The sequence below is a fragment of the Dermacentor albipictus genome, chromosome 2, assembly GCF_038994185.2.
Source record: "Dermacentor albipictus isolate Rhodes 1998 colony chromosome 2, USDA_Dalb.pri_finalv2, whole genome shotgun sequence".
Classification (NCBI taxonomy): Eukaryota; Metazoa; Arthropoda; class Arachnida; order Ixodida; family Ixodidae; genus Dermacentor; species Dermacentor albipictus.
In genome coordinates, this window is record NC_091822.1 from 66,002,729 (window position 1) to 66,023,413 (window position 20,685).

A 20,685-nucleotide genomic window follows, 5' to 3' on the forward strand; every position below is an offset into this window, starting at 1 on the left:
CCAGCCCGGGCCCTGCACATCTGCTCGCGTGTCTAAGACGCAGTTAAAATCCCCAACGAGCACCACGTGACGACCGTCAAGGAAATACACGTCCAGGTCACGGAAAAAATCATTGGACTTAATGGCCTGCGCGGGTCCATATATATGCACAAAATCCGTAACCTAAATGAAGATAGTACACAATCAAATGCCAATATTCACCCAGTCCCATCATAAAAGACATGATGATCTCGCAAGAGAGCTCTGTTGAAAATAATAATACCAACTCCGCTAGATCGTGATGTAGCGAAGGAGAAGAAACAGTCTAGGTTAAAAGTGCGTTTGAAAGTGAGGACATGTCCAATGGTGAAAAAATTTGTTTCTTGTAAACACAGTATGTCACACTGTTTTGCGCGGGCCACGCTAATAATTTCGGCTTGTTTTACAGGACTTCGGAACCCTTGTGCATTTAATGAAATAATTTTCAGGGTGTCAGCCATAATTAATTAAATGTATCACCAAAGTGACCTGGTCGTGTTGTTCAAGTCGGCGCCCCGGGAACAAGTCCAGGGGTTAAGCAGTCCACGCGTCACTTCTTCGACCCTCTCGAAGAAGGCCGAGGTTTTTTGGGCCGCTGTAACTCGGCACGGCGATCGGGGCCGCCGTCCGAGCCAGAGGCTGACGCATGAGCGCGCTTTACGTCTCGTGGGGCCGCCATTTCTATGTCGAGTTCATCCAGGCTCGGCGAGAGTCCAACGCTGCTATCAACTCCGAGGCTGAAGCTGTTTTCTGATGAGGATGATGTCGGTATCGGTAAGACGGCGGGTTTGGTTTCATCGTCACCGACAACCTCGGCAGCCGGGGGCCCACTCAGATGCAAAGGCTGCGCCGCTGTAGGAGATGCAACTGAGGCTGATGAAGCCGCAGCAGACTTCGTGGGTACATCGACTGCAGCGATCGCAGGGTCAGACGCTATATCCGCGTTCAAAACTTTATGGGGGTCAGGAGGAGTGATGGTAACAGCCGAAGTGGAGGCGCTTTCGGCTACAGCACGCATGTCCCCTGCTTGAAAGGCCAGCGAACATGGCGTGTTGCGATCCGCCACGTCACGGTCTTCTTTTTCAGTAGAGGAGGCCGGCGAACATGGCGCGCTGTGACTTCTCATGCTGCATGCTTCTTCTTTTTCATTTCTTGACGCTAGTTCATGCGGTGTCAGTGCAATTTCTTTGGTTGTGGCGTCACGCGCAGTCGCAACCGCAGTTGACGCCGGCGGTAAGGGGGGAAAGGCTCCAGTAGCAGCGTCTGAGTATGAACGCCGCACAGGGCACGCGACCGTAGGGTGACTATCCCCGCAACGCCGACAAGGACGGTCACACCCGTCGCTTTCGTGGCCATGGACGCCACAACGGCCACAGAACGCTGCGGTGCACTGTGCACGGTAGTGGTCGCTGGAACCGCACCGACGACACACGCGTTGCAAGCCGCGGTAGTCAAACGTTACACGATGACCAGAGACTCGGAGATAATTGGGGACAGGTGTTGTGGTGCTCATTTCCATACGCACGAAGCGTGTGCCCGTGAGCACGCCACGTCGTCCGCTCATGAGACCAGCGCTGACAGACAGAACCTTGCCGTATGGTGATAGTGCCTGGACGAGGACTTCGTTCGGAACGAAGGACGGCAAAAAGAGGCAGGTTACGTTGGTTACCTGCGGGCCAACGGGAACGATGGGACAACGCTCGCCACCGATGATGAGGCAGCCAGCATCGACGATTAGAGTCATGGAAGCCATGCTCTTGACGGTGACTTGGAAGTTGAGGCCTCCCATGTGCTGAACGCAGTAGACCTCAGAGAGGCCAACTATTGAGGCCGTCGCGTCGACGACGGTCTCGGAACCATTCCCCGTAGGGACAACAGCATCGAAGACGTGGGCCTTCGAGGGAGTCCATGACGCTGTAGGCGCCATGGCGTGAGAGGTGGACGTCCCCGACGTGGAACACGCAGGGGCGTCGGTAGAACCGCTTGTTCCGTGCGCCTTCTTCTTCTTCTTCGAACTGTTTAGAAAAAGTTTATTTACACTATTTACAAGACATCATAAAAGCAATCATACAAGCAACACTATGTAAAATGAGAATACAGAACTATACATTGTGAAACACACACTTTACATGTATGATGGCAAGGAACATTGTATACAATACATGGAAATGAAATTGAAAGGAGTAACATGAAGTTGCAATTGAAGTGGCGTACTTATCGCCCCTCCGGACGGAAGACTAGCTGCACTCGGCCGTTTCGAACAAAAACAAACGGGCACGACCAGTGGCGGAGAAACTCCTGTTCCCCGAGGAAGAACAGTTCGTCCGCGAGGAAAGCGGGCACCTCTCGCCTCAAGCGGCCCATTATAGGCCACAGTGCTCTGCGGCGACAGTTTCCTGCCACCGCTTCACAGCGGTTTCGCCACAGACTGAACAGGGCTGCCACGAGAAGAAGGCCGGCGAAACGCCCGCGCGGAAACCTTCCGCTCGATACAAAGTCCCGGACGCCCTGGCCTCGAAACCCCGCATGGACGGCGCGCCAAAATACGCGTGCGACAACGCACTCGATTGTTGCGTGTCTGTTTGTCTCCACCGACGTGCAGTTTGGGCATGTGGAGACACGCACCACGCCCCAGCGTTCTAACCTATCCCGGGTTGGGAGCAGTCCCCAGCCAAGTTTCCAAATAAAATCACGGAGGTGGCCAGGCAGCGTAGCCGTGGCAATGCGCTTCCACTGGAGACGATGCGCTATGGGACGTCGGTCAGGGGGCACCAAGGGAAGTAGGACAGCGCCCATTATTTCTACAACCCTGTCAGAGCAGGGGTCGACGTCTGGACAGGTGGCTGACAGATGCCTGCGGAAGGCTACGCTTGTCCTGTACACCGCAGGAGCTTCCGCCGACTGCGGTCCACGATTCACGGGGCTCGTAGGCAGCAAAACCCGCAGTGAGGTGCCAAGGAAGTACCCTGCAAGGGTCTGCGCGGGGGAGCCATCATTGGCCAGGGTCCGCATTAAAGTCCGCAGTAATAGTACGGAGGCTGTTACTGACACATTCGGGAAGGATAAGCCGCCGCGATCACGGGGCTGGGCTAACGCCGGTCGTGCCAAAAGCTCAGTTCCACCCGCCCAAAAAAACGAGTTGGCACTGCTTTGCACACTCCTCAAGACACGAAGGGGGGGCTTAGCAACGTGGCACAAGTACCAAAAGTTCCCCAAGAAGATGGACTGTACGAGGTAACGCCGTTCGAGAAGAGGCAAGTCGAAATCACGGGCTGCCTGAACGTTGTTCTTTAGTGTATCCATGACGGGAATCCACATGCCCTCCCAAATGCCTGATGGATCGAAACATATACCCAAAATCTTTATTTTAGGATGCCACTGTAATGGCGAGGCAATATGGAGACGTGAATTTGGGGAACCAATGAAAAAATATTTACTTTTGGAATAATTTAGCCTTGCACCTGATATTGAACTGTAGTCCTGAAATGTGTTTAGGGCATAGAGGAGTGACTGTTCGTTGTGGACATACAGTGTAATGTCATCCGCATATGCCGTTACTTTGACAGATGAGCTACCGGGTAGCGGAAGGCCTCTAATATGCGGATGACGTTCTAAGGCTATTAGGTAAGGTTCTAGGGATAAAATAAACAAAACTGGAGAAAGAGGGCAGCCCTGACGGACCCCTCTCGTAACAGGAAAGGGCCTACTTTCGCGTGAGTCTAAGGACAATGTGCTTTCGATATTGCTGTACATTGCTCGGATCAGGTCAGTAAAATTTGGGGGGAAACCGAAAGCGTCTAATGTTCCAAATATATATTCGTGTTCCAAGTAATCGAATGCTTTTTCCTGATCCAGAGAGACTAACAAGCCTTGACTATGGCGACCAATCGTGTACTGAATTATGTCGCGTGTAACACACGAGTGAGTATGTATTTCACGGCCCGGTATTGAGCACGCCTGGTGCCACGCGATAAGCGACGGGAGGAGATTTCCAAGTCGGCGAACAATTACACAGGCTAAAATTTTATAATCGACGTTTAGCAGAGTGATGGGACGCCAATCGTCGGGGTGCGTTGATGTGGGCTCTTTCTTGGGGATCAGTGAAATGCGACTTTTACCAAAGGAAAGCGGCAAGGTGCGATCTTCAAAGCACCGTTCTAATACTCGCGTGAGCAATGGTCCAATGGCGTCCCAGAACTCCGAATAAAACTCCACAGGGAGACCGTCGGGGCCTGGGGCCGACCCACGCTTCATTGTATCCAGCGTTCCCTTAATCTCGTCACTGGATGGCGGAGCAAGGAGCGCTTCACACGATTGGCTGTCAACGCGTGGCAGTGCGCTCAGCAGGGGATGAGCGGACGCTCGGGCAGCGTCGATGGAAAGAGTCTTTTGTGCCACGTTTCTGAAGTGCGCGACGAAGTCGTAAAAGTCGCGGGAACCGGCACCAGGCGGGGGGGCGTCCGAATCCAGAGAATGGGCCGGTAATCCCGCCGGACGAATAAATGCGCGGCGAGCGTACCTGAGGACTTCGGGGTGCGCACACGGTGCCCGCCTACAGCGCCAAGCGGCAGCCGACAGCGAGGAAGCCCGCACTAGCCGCTGGTAGCGCTCGACAAGCTCATTTTTCCACGCGCACATAACTGCCGTCGGAAGCGGGCTGCGCTGTGCGATGCGCAACTTCGTCACCAACGCCGTCATTTCCCCGGAGACGCGAGCCCGTAGGGCTCGGCCCGACGCACTGCAGTGATGACGCCACTGCTCTTTTAACATATCCCAGTCATCTGGGTCGGCTCCGATAAGGGACGCTCTAACAGCTCGCAGTAAACCGGCTTTGGAGTCAAGGTCGTGCAGGACGCGGCAGTCGAGACGCCATGGGCCTCGAGCTGACGGAGACCCTGAGGGCAGCTCTAATACCAGCTCGAAGGGGCGGTGGTCGCTTACATATACTGGCGACGCAGGAAGTGGGCGCACCTCGGCGACATGAACGTAGCTGGTAAGACGCCGCGGTACATAGGCTCTGTCTAGTCTACTCGACGATGCCCCGCGACGCCACGTCCAAACGTACGTACTACCGTGGAGCAGTTCATACGCGTCGAGGAGCGCAAACTGCTGCACCAGCCGACCTAGCTCCCTGGCGTTGCCGTTAGGCCTGCCCCTGCCAGGGCCCTGGACATCTGCGTCCGAATCCAGCACACAATTGAAATCGCCCAAAAGAATAACCGGACGCGAATCTAAGAAATATACATCCAAAGGTTTAAAAAACGCGTTAGAATTCGCAGATTGCGCCGGCCCATGGATACATAGAAATCGGATACGTACAGAGTGAAATGTGCAGTCGAACGCCAGCACGCGTCCGAGCGCGTCGAAGGTTACATGATGGTCGCGCAACAGATTACGGTTAAGAACAAGCACTCCAACGCCGCTCGAACGCGTGGTGGCGTACGAGAAAAAGCAGTCAATATTGAAAGCGCGCTTGAACATCAAGACGTCGCTTAAATTAAAGAAATTTGTTTCTTGCAGGAAGAGGAGGTCGCAGGCCGACGAACGGGCAAAGGCGACCACCTCTGCCTGCTTTTGAACGTTACGAAACCCATGCACATTAAAAGTCATCACTCTGAGTAGAAGATCCATATTGGTAGATAAAGGGTGGGGTACCTTCAACTGACGGGGGCGAGTTCAATTGCGCCGAAATCGGCGCAGAAAGTCTCATTTCTTCCGCACTGGCGACCCGGCAGAAGCGCGAGGCTTCCGGGGTCGAGAGGAAGCCCTCAATGGGCTCCTGTCACGCGACGAAATGTCCGAGTCGGTGGTTGAGCCGCGGTGCCTTTTCGTGCCAGTGGTGGGGAGGGAGGGTGGCACGAAAATGTCCGGGCTGCTGCCGCTCACATCACTAGCAGTACAGTCGTCTTCAATTCTTGTAGACGACGACGCACTCGAGGAACTGGTATATGCGTCGCCCAGGGACGCCGCGTCGTCATCCTCGCCAGGCGTCTCATCGATCACAAGGCTGCACGCCGCCGAGTCTACAGACAGACAGGGCGACGAAACAGCCTCTAGGGCATTGTCCTCTGTGGGCGCTCGCGATGTTGGGGGTTCGACACGGTGTTCTCCGGCCATCTCCTGGGAGCACAGAGGTATGACCGGTTCCGGAACGCTCTCGCAGTTCTCCGGTTCCGGGCTCGCGGGGGACGTTGTCGGCGTCTCAGCTGGTGCCGCTGGTAGCGCATCTTCCTGGGCGGGAGTCAACGCGGCTGGCGAATCGGTCGGTGGATCAGGTGAGTGAGTACTCGACTGGAGCGGCGGGAAGTTCTTCGACGCCGCCTCCGAGTAGGTTCGCCGCAGGGAGCAGGCGACTGTTGCATGTGGATCCCCGCAGCGGCGACACGGCAAAATGCAGCCCTTACCGATGTGGCCATAGATGCCGCACCTTGCGCAGAAGGGTGCTGTGCACTGCACACGGAAATGGCCCGAAGACCCACAACGCCGACAGACGCGCTGCATACCTTTGTAGTCGCAGGTGACGCGGTGGCCTGCCACTTTCAGGTAGTTGGGGACTGGTGAGCCGGGCTTCATCTCAATACGGACGTAGCGCGTTCCAGTGGTGACAGTGGGACGCGAGCCCATCACACCTCGGTTGATGTGCAGTACTTTACCGTACGGTGACAGCGCTTGGGCCAGCGTTTCGCTAGAAACGCGGCACGGTAGAAACATGACGGTCACTTGCGTGACTTGCGGGCTCAGGGGAACGATGGAGACGCGTTCATCCCCGATGACGAGGCTGGCAGCGTCGACGATTTTAGCCATGGCGGCTTCGCTCTTCAGGGTGACTTGATAATTGCGTCCGCCGAAGTGTTGGACGCAATAAACTTCCTCCAAGGATACTATCGAAGCCGTCGCGTCGACGACGTCTTCGGGACTTGTCCCCTCAGGGACCACAACATCGAAGGCATAAGCCTTCGGGGGCGGTTGGCTTACCATGGTCGCGTCGGCGTTCGCCAGCCGAAGAACGCCTAGCTGCACTGGAAATGAACCCGGCCACCAGCTACGGGTGGCCGAGACTGTTTAACGCCGCTCGACTACACCATGACTACACTTTGATCTTAGCCAAAAGGCCGAGAAGCGAGAAGCGAGAACTACGGTTGAAACTGACCTCAAGCGAGACCTGAACAACAGTAATACGTGCGCTCTTCAGAGTGGAGCATTCGAACTGACCCTCACACTGTAACAACGTTAGGTGTTCGTTCGACGAAAAGTATTTGTTAGGCATGCCGAAATGACAAATTTCATTTAAACCACCCGATGGACACAAGCTCTGACTGTAGGGCCTTTAATCGAATCTTATTGAAAACTTATTGAGTTAAGAGCGTAATTGGGCCGAACGCTCTGAGCGGCATCACATAATTCAACACGGAGAATCGCTGGCATTACCAGTGCTCCTACCAAGATGTTATTTTCTGTCGCATGTAGTGCAGTGCCGTCTTATGAATTAATCGGTAATTGCATGCAAGGAGGTTTGATTTAATGCATATCGAGTGTCATCCTACGCGGGTGTCCAAATATCCCGGGTATCCATAGCGAAGAATGCAGAACCAACGTGCTTATATACCTCGAGTGGTTCCTATATATTGCGTATTCGACGCTTCTGGCTCAAATGCGAGCGTGAGCTTTTGTTGCGATACCAATTTAGTGACGCTCGAGGCGCGTTTGCGATGCTGCCGTTGGTGTCGGCGCCGTCGTGCTGTCACTGCATCGAACCGCACGGCCCATGCGTTGTTTAGGTCTCCGGAGACTCGACAAACGGTCATTGCATTAGGCGGCAAAATGCGAGGAAGCCAAAAGGACACCCCCTTATTCTCACTCAGCTGAGCGGGTGCATGACCGTGGCGTACCTATCACCGAAACTGGCATGAGTGAACCTGTCAGTGCCAGGAGTCGCCAGTCTGCAAGTGCAACAAAGTTGATCACTTATTTTAGTTCTAGAGTGTCGTGATTAAAAAGAAAGGTGCAGTATTTCATTCTATGAATTGCGTTCGTTCACGGCATTGCACCATGTTGGTTTCTTACACTGTATCTATTATCAGTATATGCGATGCCATCGTCACTATACAGGGTGTTTCAGGTAACTTGTGCCAATGATTTTTAAAACGTTGATTAGCCACAGCTTAATGAAACCAACGACATGCGGTTTGCCATCACTTGGCGCTCGTTGGAGTATTTTTTTTATATTCCGCTTAAATAGTTAAGATGAACTACGCAAAATTTTTAATATTCCCTTTAGGGCCAAGTGCGCTTCGCCGCGTTGCATGGGGGTTCAGAAACGACCGATCCTTTTTTTTTTTGTGTGGCAACGTACATGTACATGCTGCGTGGCGATTTCTTTTTCCGGCGTTTAGAGAAAGCCCGCGAAATATCAAGTAAAACCACGTGACTGCGCTCGTGCGCTATCTTATTGCAGCGCGCTCAACCGTGCGTCGAGCCTATCGCTTATCAGGGACGACGACGCTTCCTTTCCGTGTGCCACCGACTGTCGCACTGTGAAGCCGATGGCTGGAGCCGCGGCCGCCGACTTCGCCACGCTCCGCGCACGCGGTTCTTTCGCACGAACGGCGATTGAGAGCGCAGCAATACGATAGCGCACGAGCGCGGTCACGTGGTGTTGTTTAACATTTCACGGGCTTTCTTTAAACGCCGAAAAACCACATACCGCATCATGTGCGTTGCCACTAAAATTGGGCCGGTCGTTTCTGAGCCCCCTTTACAACATAACGAAACGCCCTTAGCCCTAAAGTGAATATTTAGGAAATTGCATAATTCATCTTAATGAGTTATTAATTAAGTAGAACATAAAAACTAGTCTAAGGAAAACTACATGACGACAAACCATAAGCCGATTGGTTTCATTCAGCTGCGCCTAAGCGCTTTTTTTTTTATCATTGGCACAAGTTACGTGAAACACCTTTTAAATGTCCTTGTGCAGTGCTGCCGACTCTAGGAAAAGTTCCCTAGATCAAGAAATTTTAGGCACTGTTTAGGTAATATGAGACTATTGCCAGCCTTTAGAAAAATTTCGCACTAAGAAGAAAGCATTGCTGCGAAGCCAGAACGACCAACACGTGGAACTGCTGCCACGGAGGCCGTGTTTCGATTTCAGCAACCGCAAATCACCTTCGCATTACCAGGCTATAAGTACGACTTGTGAGTGTACTGCAGTGTACTGAACGCGCTGCGCCAAACAAACGACAGGATGTGGATGTCCTGGGCTGGTTTCCAAAGCACCGATATTGCGCTGCTTGCATTCTGCCGTGTACTGATGTGCACCTCGAAGGAAATTATCATCTGTAACTGGCGAAACAAACGTATGCCGCAACAGTGGACAAAACATGCAGTAAGGCAAATCTCGGCGTAGGCGGGCAAATGTGTACCAACCACCGAGCACAACAAGGCGGCCGCGGCGCTGAGCAGCGCCGTGAACGAACTCAATTCATTGAATGAAATACTGCACTTTTCTTTTTAATCACGACACTCTAAAACTATTTAGGCGGAATATAAAAAAAGAATACTCCAACGAGCGCCAAGTGACGGGAAACCACATGCCGTTGGTTTCATTAAGCTGGGGCTAACCAACGTTTTAAAAACGCCCGCACAGCATGATCAGCTACCTTTCGAGCACGCTTATGCGCGCCCACGGGCGCGGGTAGAAGTGCAGAGCATTTTCATTCTTTTAGGCCCCGCTGGTAGGTCAAGATCGAATTCAAGTTCGCAGTTATTTGGCTACACATTGCGCGTTCTGCTCGCGTTCGTTTACAGCAGCTGGCGTTTCAGTAGCGTCTGGTGTTGTGCAACTAGGTGCTCCCGTCAACATTTAAAACTACCGAATATCGTTCACCGTTTTATAAGCAGGTCATTGCGTTTCAGAAAAGCTTATGAGCCTACTATAGTATGCATATATAAGGTGCCCTAGCTCACGTTAGCCATGCTCTTCAAATAAAGGAGCGTCCAAAGTCATGATGTGAGATACGATTGTAAGACTTAAAGCGTTCGGTCCCCACGGGTCTGAGACTGAACACCGTAGGTCTTAAAGGCATATTTAGCACCATGAATTCCTAATCTTTTTTTTCTTTGAAGTGCTTGGCTAACGTTAGCTGGGACACACGGTATAACTGAATTCAATTCTGCGGTTTCACATCACAGAATCACGATTTGATTGTGAGTCATGCCGTGGGGGGGGGGGGGGGGGGGGGGGGCTCCGGATTATTTTGTCCACCAGAGGATCTGTAACGTGCCCACAATGCGTGAGACACGGCCGTTCTTGCAGTACACGCGGTATACTGCCAGTATTATCTCATGATTTATTGTCTGATCGCACAGAACAGACATACGCTCACTGGCACCATTGCGTGGGTCAAATGGCGCTGTATCTGTGCATAAGCCTGTTTGCTAGATCTTGTAACGTATCAGGCGCGATAAATGAAATTGGTCAAATTTTATTTTACTTCGTCCTATGACAATGCGGCGTGAAAGGAGGCGTGAGCGTAAAGGAATAAACGGCCGCAAGAAGCAAGCCCCCATGGACGAGTCAATAAAGGAACACATCTGCAAAACTCGGGCAGAACTCACCTACAATGACAATCCGAGTATGCGAATAGCCGAAACGCGTCAGTCACGTGTGAGGCGTGCCGGGCTTTTTTTTGTGTTTTCCAGTGAACAAGCTGCGCCTTCTGGTTGCGCCACCGTGAGGTCCGGGCGGACCCAGTGGCACAGACACAGTGACTCAAGTTGGCGTCAAAGAGGTTCATTGCAGAGTGGCGCATACCCAGTGGCGCATGCGCAAGTTCGCGTCAGAGATGTCAGTGTCCGCTATGCGCATTCCTCTATTAAAATGCTTGCATCTGGTGTTCAGTTTTAGCAATTAGCTGGTGCTGTTCGTTTAGTTCGGAGGGTATCAAATCGGCACCATGGACTCAAGGAGGATAACCTCATTCGACTAATGCATGCCTTCGTTCTGTGCCACTTTACATACGTGGCAGCCATGCATCGATGGAAACGGGCAGAGCGGGATAAATTGAATGCACAGCTTAGGAAGATTACCAAGCGGGCTCTCGGGTTACCCATATACACTTGTAGAGAGCGCTTAATGCAGCTTGGCATTCATAACACTCTTGAAGAGATTGCAGAGGCCCAGGAGCGCGCACAGCTAACTCGCATCACAACAACGAAGGCAGGGAGATCCACCTTGCACGAACTCGGATATCACCCCGATAGAGTAGCGGAGGAGTTCTGTGACGTTCCTCCGTCGATTCGTGAGAACATTACGGTCGCGCCAATACCTAGGAGCATGCACCCCTATCATAATCGCGGTAGAAAGAGGGCAAGGGCGGCCAACCTCCTTAGGCAAATACACAGTGATCAGCGACAGGTCAGCTTTGTGGATGCCGCTTCTTGTAAGGGACGTCGGGCGTTTGCCATCGTCACTGTTGATGGTCGGCAAGGAATCAACAATGCTCCCTCGGTTCGAACGAGGGACTCCGAAATAGCTGAACAAATGGCTATTGCACTAGCCCTGTTGGATAGCTCACGGGATGTCATCTATAGACCATAATACGCTAGCCTCGCACCCAGACTAATCGAACGCATACTCTCGCACCCGGATTGCCCGGTCGACCAGCGCCATAATGTCACGTGGTCGTGACGTTGAATAACACAGTAGCAGTACTGTGAACGACAAAACTAACTTTTATTGGGCGAACCTGTGCCCACAAAACAGGCTACACTTAGAGCGCAACGATAGCGGCGAACACGCTCGGCGATCGTCGAAAATCTGATCAGCGGGTCAAGCGCGTCGGCTTTTATACAGCAATCATCGAATGTTCCAGATTAAACGTTGGGACCCGCATGCCTTCTAAAATGTTCTACACCATTCGTGTCAAGCGATGAAATCAGATAACACAACGTTCGGCGACAACAGACAGCGGATAGAAGCATCGATAACTTTCCAGAAACTTCGGACACATGCAGGCGCGTCCCGCGCTGTGCGATAACATTTGTTAGGCGACAATACTTGTCGCCCGATAAAGACAAGTACACGTGTCAATACCCCCCTCTTAAAAAAGCATCGACCCGATGCTGCAAACAAACGAAAGTAATAAGTAAGCACTCATAGCAAAGAAAAAAAAACAAAATAAGGAAAGTTAGTTAGCGTCCGTAAAATGGTTTAAGACGCACCACGTGGACCACTTCAGGTCGTGCGCGACGTCGCTGTGAATGCGAAATGCCGTCTGGCACGACCTCATAGTCCAGAGCGCCAATACGTCGGATGACCTTGTAGGGTCCGAAATAGCGTCGGAGTAGTTTCTCACTGAGTCCTCGTCGGCGTATCGGTGTCCAAACCCAAACACGGTCGCCGGGCTGGTACTCAACAAAGCGTCGTCGGAGGTTGTAGTGTCGGCTGTCGGTCCTCTGTTGGTTCTTGATCCGTAGGCGGGCGAGCTGTCGGGCTTCTTCGGCGCGCTGGAGATAGCTAGCGACGTCAACATTCTCTTCGTCAGTGACGTGGGGCAGCATGGCGTCGAGCGTCGTCGTCGGGTTCCTGCCGTAAACCAGCTTAAACGGCGTGATCTGTGTTGTTTCTTGCACCGCCGTGTTGTAAGCGAATGTTACGTACGGCAGGACGGCATCCCAGGTCTTGTGTTCGACGTCGACGTACATCGCTAGCATGTCGGCGAGGGTCTTATTCAGCCGCTCGTCTGCGGGTGGTAGGCCGTGGTCCTCCTGTGCGTTGTCTGACTGTATTTCAGAATGGCTTGGGTGAGCTCTGCTGTAAAGGCCGTTCCTCTGTCGGTGATGAGGACTTCTGGGGCGCCGTGTCGAAGCAGGATGTTTTCGACAAAGAATTTTGCCACTTCGGCTGCGCTACCTTTCGGCAGTGCTTTAGTTTCAGCGAAGCGGGTAAGGTAGTCTGTCGCCACGACGATCCACTTATTTCCGGTTGTTGACGTCGGAAAGGGTCCCAGCAAGTCCATCCCGATCTGCTGGAATGGTCGGCAAGGAGGCTCGATTGGCTGTAGTAATCCGGCTGGCCTTGTTGGCGGTGTCTTGCGTCGCTGACAGTCTCGGCATGTTCTGACATAACGGGCGACGTCGGCGGTCAGGCGCGGCCAATAATACTTTTCTTGTATCCTCGATAGTGTCCGGGGAAAACCGAGGTGTCCAGCGGTCGGATCGTCATGTAGGGCGTGCAATACTTCTGGACGAAGTCCTGACAGGACAACAAGAAGGTAGTTGGCGCGGACTGGTGAAAAGTTCTTCTTCACGAGGAGATTGTTTTGAAGCGTGAAGGAAGATAATCCGCGCTTAAATGCCCTGGGGACAACGTCGGTGTGCCCTTCCAAATATTCCACCAGTCCTTTTAGCTCCGGGTCTGCCCGTTGCTGTTCAGCGAAGTCTTCCGCGCTTATCATGCTAAGGAAGGCGTCGTCATCTTCGTCATCTTGCGGCGGCGGGTCAATGGGGGCGCGTGATAGGCAATCGGCATCGGAGTGTTTTCGTCCGGACTTGTAGGTTACAGTGATGTCGTATTCTTGTAGTCTGAGGCTCCACCGCGCCAGTCGTCCTGAAGGATCCTTTATACTCGCTAGCCAACACAACGCGTGATGGTCACTGACGACTTTGAATGGCCTGCCATAAAGATAAGGGCGAAATTTAGCTGTAGCCCAAACGATGGCGAGGCATTCCTTTTCGGTCGTAGAATAGTTGCCTTCCGCTTTTGACAGAGACCGGCTAGCGTAAGCTATCACCTGTTCGACTCCGTTTCTCCTCTGGACTAGAACGGCACCGAGGCCTAGGCTACTGGCGTCAGTATGGATTTCTGTATCGGCGTACTCGTCGAAGTGCGCAAGTACAGGCGGCGACTGCATGCGTCGTTTGAGTTCTTCAAATGCGTCGGCCTGCGGCGTTTCCCACTTGAACTCAACATCACATTTAGTTAGACGTGTCAACGGCTCGGCGATGCGTGAAAAGTCCTTGACAAAGCGCCTGTAGTAGGCACACATGCCAAAGAATCTACGCACTGCCTTCTTGTCGGTGGGCTGCGGGAACTTTGCGATGGCAGCTGTTTTCTGGGGGTCGGGGCGTACTCCGGATTTACTGATGACGTGGCCTAGGAACAGAAGCTCGTCGTAAGCGAAGCGGCATTTTTCTGGCTTCAGAGTGAGCCCTGATGACTTGATGGCCTCTAGTACTGTCGTAAGCCGCCTAAGGTGATCGTCGAAATTTTCGGCGAAGACGACGACGTCATCCAAGTAAACAAGGCAGGTCTGCCACTTCAATCCTGCTAACACCGTGTCCATGACGCGCTGGAAAGTTGCAGGTGCCGAGCAGAGTCCGAATGGCATGACCTTGAACTCGTAGAGGCCGTCTGGCGTGATGAAGGCGGTCTTTTCGCGATCTCTCTCGTCGACTTCTATTTGCCAGTAGCCAGACTTGAGATCCATCGACGAGAAGTACTTAGCGTTGCAGAGCCGATCCAATGCGTCGTCTATCCGTGGAAGGGGGTATACGTCCTTCTTCGTGATCTTGTTCAGACGACGATAATCGACGCAGAAACGTAGGGTTCCGTCCTTTTTCTTCACCAGGACAACAGGGGATGCCCACGGGCTTTTCGACGGCTGGATGATGTCGTCGCGCAGCATTTCGTCGACTTGTTCTCTTATAGCTTCGCGTTCTCGCAGCGAAACTCGGTAAGGGCTTTGGCGGAGTGGTCGAGCGTACTCCTCGGTGATTATGCGATGCTTGGCGACTGGTGTTTGTCGAATCCTCGATGTCGTCGAAAAGCAGCCTTTGTATCGTCGGAGCAGACTTCTGAGCTGCTGTTGCTTAATCACTGGGAGACTTGGATTAATGTCGTAGTCTGGTTCGGGAACCATGGTCGTCGGGGTAGATGCGGCGGAATCCGAGAGGACAAACGCATTACCGGTTTCCACAATTTCCTCGATGTACGCGATCGTCGTGCCCTTGTTGATGTGCTTGAACTCCTGGCTGAAGTTTGTCAGCAACACTTCAGTTTTCCCTCCATGCAGTCGAGCGATCCCTCTTGCGACGCAAATTTCACGGTCTAGCAGGAGACGTTGGTCGCCTTCGATGACACCTTCTACGTCAGCGGGTATTTCGGTGCCGACCGAAATAACAATGCTGGAGCGGGGCGGGATGCTCACTTGGTATTCGAGCACACTCAAGGCGTGGTGACTACGAGGGCTCTCCGGCGGTATCGCTTTATCTTCCGACAGCGTTATTGACTTCGACTTCAGGTCGATGACTGCGCCGTGTTGGTTCAGGAAGTCCATACCGAGAATGACGTCTCGTGAACACTGTTGGAGGATAACGAAGGTGGCAGGGTAAGTCCGGTCATGAACGGTAATTCTTGCCGTGCAGACTCCAGACGGCGTGATGAGGTGTCCTCCAGCGGTTCGAATTTGAGGGCCTTCCCACGTAGTCTTAACTTTCTTCAACTGGGCGGTGATGTGTCCACTCATGACGGAGTAATCAGCCCCTGTGTCGACTAAGGCAGTGACTGCGTGGCCGTCGAGAAGCACGTCGAGGTCGGTGGTTCTTTGTCTGGCGTTGCAGTTAGGTCGTGGCGTCGGATCACGGCTGCGTCGTGTTGAACTGAAGTTGGAACGTCGCGTCGTCAAGTCGTCGTTCGTCGGTGTAGTCTTGCCTTCCTGACTTCGTCGGGACGGCGGCGTGTCGTTGTTATGTCGTCGAGATCGTTTCGTCGTCGTCTTCGTCGGCGGCGGAGGATCTTCGTCAGTTCGACGAACAGCAACCGCACCTCCATCGGTTGCTGCTTTTAGTTTTCCGGATATGGGCTCGCTGACCGGCCCCGGGCTGGGCCAGTGTATGGTCGGCGCTGCGGCGACAGGTAGCGTCCTGGTGACGGCGAACGGGATGGCCGTCGAGGGCTCCACTGAGTAGCGGCGAGGTAATCGGCGATGTCACGTGGGCGCTCTCCAAGCTGTGGACGCGGCGCGTTGACGGCGAAACCTCGCAGTCCCATCTCCCGGTACGGACATCGTCGGTAGACGTGACCCGCTTCTCCGCAGTGGTAGCAGAGCGGGCGGTGGTCAGGAGCACGCCAAATGTCCGTCTTCCTCGCGTAGGTGCGCTGGGCGACGGGTGGTCGTGCTGGCGGCGGCGGACGACGAAATTGCGGCGTTACAGGGCCCTGGCGCGGTCGCTGAGGAGGGCCTTGACGGCGTACGACGGCGGCGTAGGTCATCGCTTCGGGTTGGGGTTGCGGTAATTGAGGTTGCACCTCCGGGACTCCAAGCGACCGCTGAACCTCATCTTTGACGATGTCAGCGATCGAGGCCACTTGAGGCTGCGACGACGGGAAGATCTTCTGAAGCTCCTCTCGTACGACTGCCCTGATAGCCTCGCGCAGGTCTTCGGAGGCCAGTGATTGAACTCCGGCATAGTTTGTAGCGTTGGTGCGGCGGTCGAATTGCCGGTTTCGCATCTCGAGTGTCTTCTCGATGCTAGTGGCCTCGCGAAGAAACTCGTCGACAGTCTTCGGTGGGTTTCGTACCATACCGGCGAAAAGTTCCTCCTTAACACCACGCATTAGTAGCCGGACTTTCTTTTCCTCGGACATTTCCGGGTCGGCGTGGCGGAATAGGCGGCTCATTTCTTCTGTAAAAATCGCGGTGGTCTCGTTGGGCAGCTGCACTCGGGTTTCCAGTAGTGCTTGGGCTCGTTCTCGGCGTACGACGCTTGTGAATGTCTTCAGGAAGCCGCTTCGGAAAAGGTCCCAGGTAGTCAAGGTGGCTTCTCGGTTCTCGAACCACGTCCTGGCAGCGTCTTCCAATGCGAAGAAGACATGTCGCAGTTTGTCTTCGCTGTTCCAGTTGTTAAAAGCAGCGACCCTCTCGTATGTCTCAAGCCAGCTTTCTGCGTCCTCGAACGTTGAACCGCGGAACGTCGGAGGCTCCCTGGGCTGCTGCAGCACGACGGGGGATGCTGGGGCTGCCATTGGGGTGGACTTGGTGGCGATCTTCCTGCACGTCTCAGGTAGGAGTCCGTGCTCTGGGGGCAGTCCTTGCAGCCGGCGGCTAGCTCGCTGGTCTTGGGCGACGTTGGTTTTGTCCTCGGGCTTCGGGCTTGGATCGCGGCTTTGCGGGGGCGTTCGGTACATGAACGCACAAGCACCTCCACCAGATGTCACGTGGTCGTGACGTTGAATAACACAGTAGCAGTACTGTGAACGACAAAACTAACTTTTATTGGGCGAACCTGTGCCCACAAAACAGGCTACACTTATAGCGCAATTATAGGCTAGCGCTAGCTCTAGCACTCCAAAGTGCGGAAATGTGCCCGTTCACGCGGATCCAAAGTACAAGAAGTCATCTGGGCATCGTTGCGTCGTGTTTGACTGCCAAAATAACCAGCGGAAAAGGAGCAGGTTGCTTAGCGCTGTTTGCGAAGAGCATAATACACGTAGGGAATCGTGCCGGTGCGGTGTTTTCAGCCTGCACCGATTTCCATCCGCAACGAAGAATGGCAAGCTGCACCACCGGCGGATAGCTGCAGTGAATAGGAAGAACTACCAACCCCGTGAAAATGCACGAGTGAGTATTCGGTCTGTGTATATTTTGGTGCCACGTTCAACTTTGCGCCCTACGAACGTAATATGTGTAACACGCAGGTATGCTCTGAGCACTTTCTGGACAAGCCCACAGAGCAGAATCCCGCGCCGGTGCTTCGCCTTGGCTATAACAAGAAGGCAAGCCTTTTCGTGTTTTCATTCAGGCAGAGCTCCCGACGGTTAAGCGGAACAGTTGAGTTTGCGGTTAGCGATCCTTGCAGCTGGTGCACGGCATGACCATTAAGCGTGAACAAGTTGCAGGCGATAGTATGTTGCCCTGCTGCTGAGCGTTATTGCTAATGAAAGTAAACCGAAGTCTGCTCGTCACGTAGCATTCGTCCACAAAAACGTAAACGACGAATGCTCGTCGCCGAAGGCGTTCTTGCAGCGCGCCTGTCTTTACGAGCTGGTGTTGCTGGTGTCATTCGTAACGAATTCATTTGAGCCTCCTGAGCTCTAAAGTGCGTGCGGGCTGTTATGCGGGGCAAAGCGCAAAATTTTTCCGTTCATAAGGCCAGGAAAATAAGGTGCTTAATTATTGTTGTATTTCGTAACAAAATTTTGCTTGTTCTCACCAGTGTTTTTACTGTTTTTTTTTTTCTAAAGGAGCGCTAACAATCCGATATGGCCTCGCACAAGCGAAACAGGTCTGATACCAGGTAGCTGCAGTTGGTGGGGCTAACTGTTTGGAATGCAGGTGCGGTTGTTGTCTTGTGCCAAAGGCTTCCCTGATGATGCACCTTTAAGTAGGGATGGTAATTTTATGTGCCCTGTCATGGTTTGTGCGATTGTACAACACCTGCATCCGTCATGCTCGCCCTGTTATACGGGCTTTGACTGCACATGTAGTTGAACATTATAACTACTGTAGTTCCTCATTTTCCAATTAGTGCAGGTTTAGCATCATATGCTGCTTTTTCGAGTGCTGTAGGCTTGTGTTCTGAATGTTGTACTCTTAAGTGGTTGCACGATACAATTGGCCTGGTGCATTTTCTATTTCATTTTGCGAGGACTTTATATCTTCGCAACAGTGATGGCATGGGAAAGAACTACAGCCCTTTTTACTATAACATCTATTTGTTTTCAATGTGCAGGTGGTGAAGGGCAGGCGTCTGCTAATCATGCAGTCAAACGACCTCGCCAGTTGGTTGCCAAACACGGCCAACCCAGTAGGGACCATGACAAACAAGACCAAACGGAATGTGCAGAGGACAATGTTCTGCGTGCTTTAATAATGACACCAACACAGTGCTGTAAGATCCTTCACAGGTTACGTGCTTACGTGGTTACCCGATGTATTCGCTTCTGCAGTCTGCACATCACTCAGTGTGGCCATTGCGGACTTGCATGAGGTCTTGAAGTTTGATTGAATCGAGACAGCGAAAATGACAGACTAGAAAAAACGCGAAACACACCTTCCGCGCAGCTAAAAAGCCCAAGTTTCGCTTTCGCGCCGGGTCACATCTCCCGGCGTGGCAGCCCAGGCCTGCTACTTCGCGGCGCTTGGGATAGATAGCGCGATTAGCGCTCATCAATATGGCGGCGCGTTTTGAATTCACGGTGTTTTGGTGTATAGTGATTCAAGATCTGCAGTCAGAGCATTTGAAAAAGGCACAGTTTCCAAATAGCCCCTCAGACTTATTGGGGGCAAGGCAATCACGCACCACTTCATTTATTGGTTTCCGGCACATCAGGGTCAGATAAAGGGTGCTCCTCCCAACCTCAACGAGACGGCTCACGGGGCTGCGCGTGAACTTGTCCACCGCGCTACCCTCGACCAGTTGGAAGCCGACTCCCCAGAGAACAGGGACACGCCCTCCACCTACAACGAGATTACTAAACACTACTATCTCAGCCGTAGAGCCTACTTTGTTCCTCATCCGCGCCTTAATAGAGCTCAAGCATTAGCACTCCGTCTACTACAAACGAATACCTATCCGAATCCGTCGCTCTTACATAAAATCTATTCGGATACTTACACCAACGCTACCTGCCACGATTGTGGAGATATAGCCACGTTAGACCATATGCTCTGGCGATGTGCCCGTTCGCGCTCTATCATAGCTAGCAGCTCGGCCAGATGGGAGGCGGTTCTCCGCAGCCCTCTTCTGGCTGACCAACTCTGGGCTGCCCAGCAGGCCCACGATGCGGAGGAGAGGCTCGGCCCTCCGGTTCTCACGTGGGAGCGGCCCGCTTCGTGAAGACTCACGATCTGCAGGACTTCTTTAAAGTTTCACCACACCATACAATACCATACCATACCATACCGGATGTTCAGCAACGCGTCAGCTCAGACTTTGGCTCGAGATCTCACGCGCCGAGCCTCGTCCGCGGACGCGGACGGCGTGAACGAGGAGGAGAGGCACCAGGAATCCTGCGAGACGTATGACGAAATAGCCCCATCGCTTGAGACGTCGCACGCTCCCACCGCAGGCCAAGCAACTCTATAAAACGCAAGCGGTCGCGTCTAGGCGACTCTAAACAAACACATACCCACACCCAAAGTACATTAACAAAATCAAAGTGGCCAAGGAAAGCGACCTATGTAGACTCTGTTCACAAACAGGGACACTCACAAACATTATTAATGTGGGAATGCACCTCGCTCCCTCGGTCAGCAGCGAGACTGACTGGACCGCCTGGCTCACGGTCGGGGACATCGACCGACAGCTTGGGCCGGTGGACTCTGCGGAGAAGACCAAGCAGGCCCAGGGCCTTACTTGAGTCCGACCCCTTAGCCACCCCTCCCCCCGCTTTCAATAAAGTTTATCTCCACCATCACTATCAGCAACACTGTTCTCTCGAAATTACGTTGGGTGTCCCGCGCAATTATAGATTGTCCCAGTTGTCCAGTTTTAAATCGAAGCTTTTTTTCCCTCTTCCTTCAACCTTTACACTCACAAGTTCACAGCGTGCATATGCATGACATGAGCGCGGCAGAGAGGATAGGCGACGCAAGAATGTCGTTTGGGCCTTACCACCGCGTCGGATGGGCACAATGCCCTCTGAAGCTCCCTAGCTGCCGCCTC

The 20,685-nt window shown here is 53.1% G+C and overlaps 1 protein-coding gene across 2 annotated transcripts; it reads right to left on the reverse strand.

Annotated features, from left to right (window-relative positions):
- Nucleotides 1-225: 225 nt before the first annotated feature.
- On the reverse strand, nucleotides 226-7,099 carry LOC135903223 (uncharacterized). Of its 2 annotated transcripts, none has more exons than XM_065433631.1 (2): nucleotides 5,674-7,099; nucleotides 226-2,033 (listed from the first exon to the last, which is right to left on the reverse strand). In XM_065433631.1, exon 2 carries the CDS (start codon nucleotides 1,943-1,945, stop codon nucleotides 569-571), a length of 1,377 nt encoding a protein of 458 aa, XP_065289703.1. In that variant the 5' UTR covers nucleotides 1,946-2,033; nucleotides 5,674-7,099; the 3' UTR covers nucleotides 226-568. Both variants share the same exon structure in this region, with proteins under 2 accessions (XP_065289703.1, XP_065289704.1).
- Nucleotides 7,100-20,685: the final 13,586 nt, after the last annotated feature.

Coding starts and splice junctions, on each gene's coding strand:
- LOC135903223 (XM_065433631.1), bottom strand. CDS start 1,945: ATGGCGCCTACAGCGTCATGGACTCCCTCGAAGGCCCACGTCTTCGAT.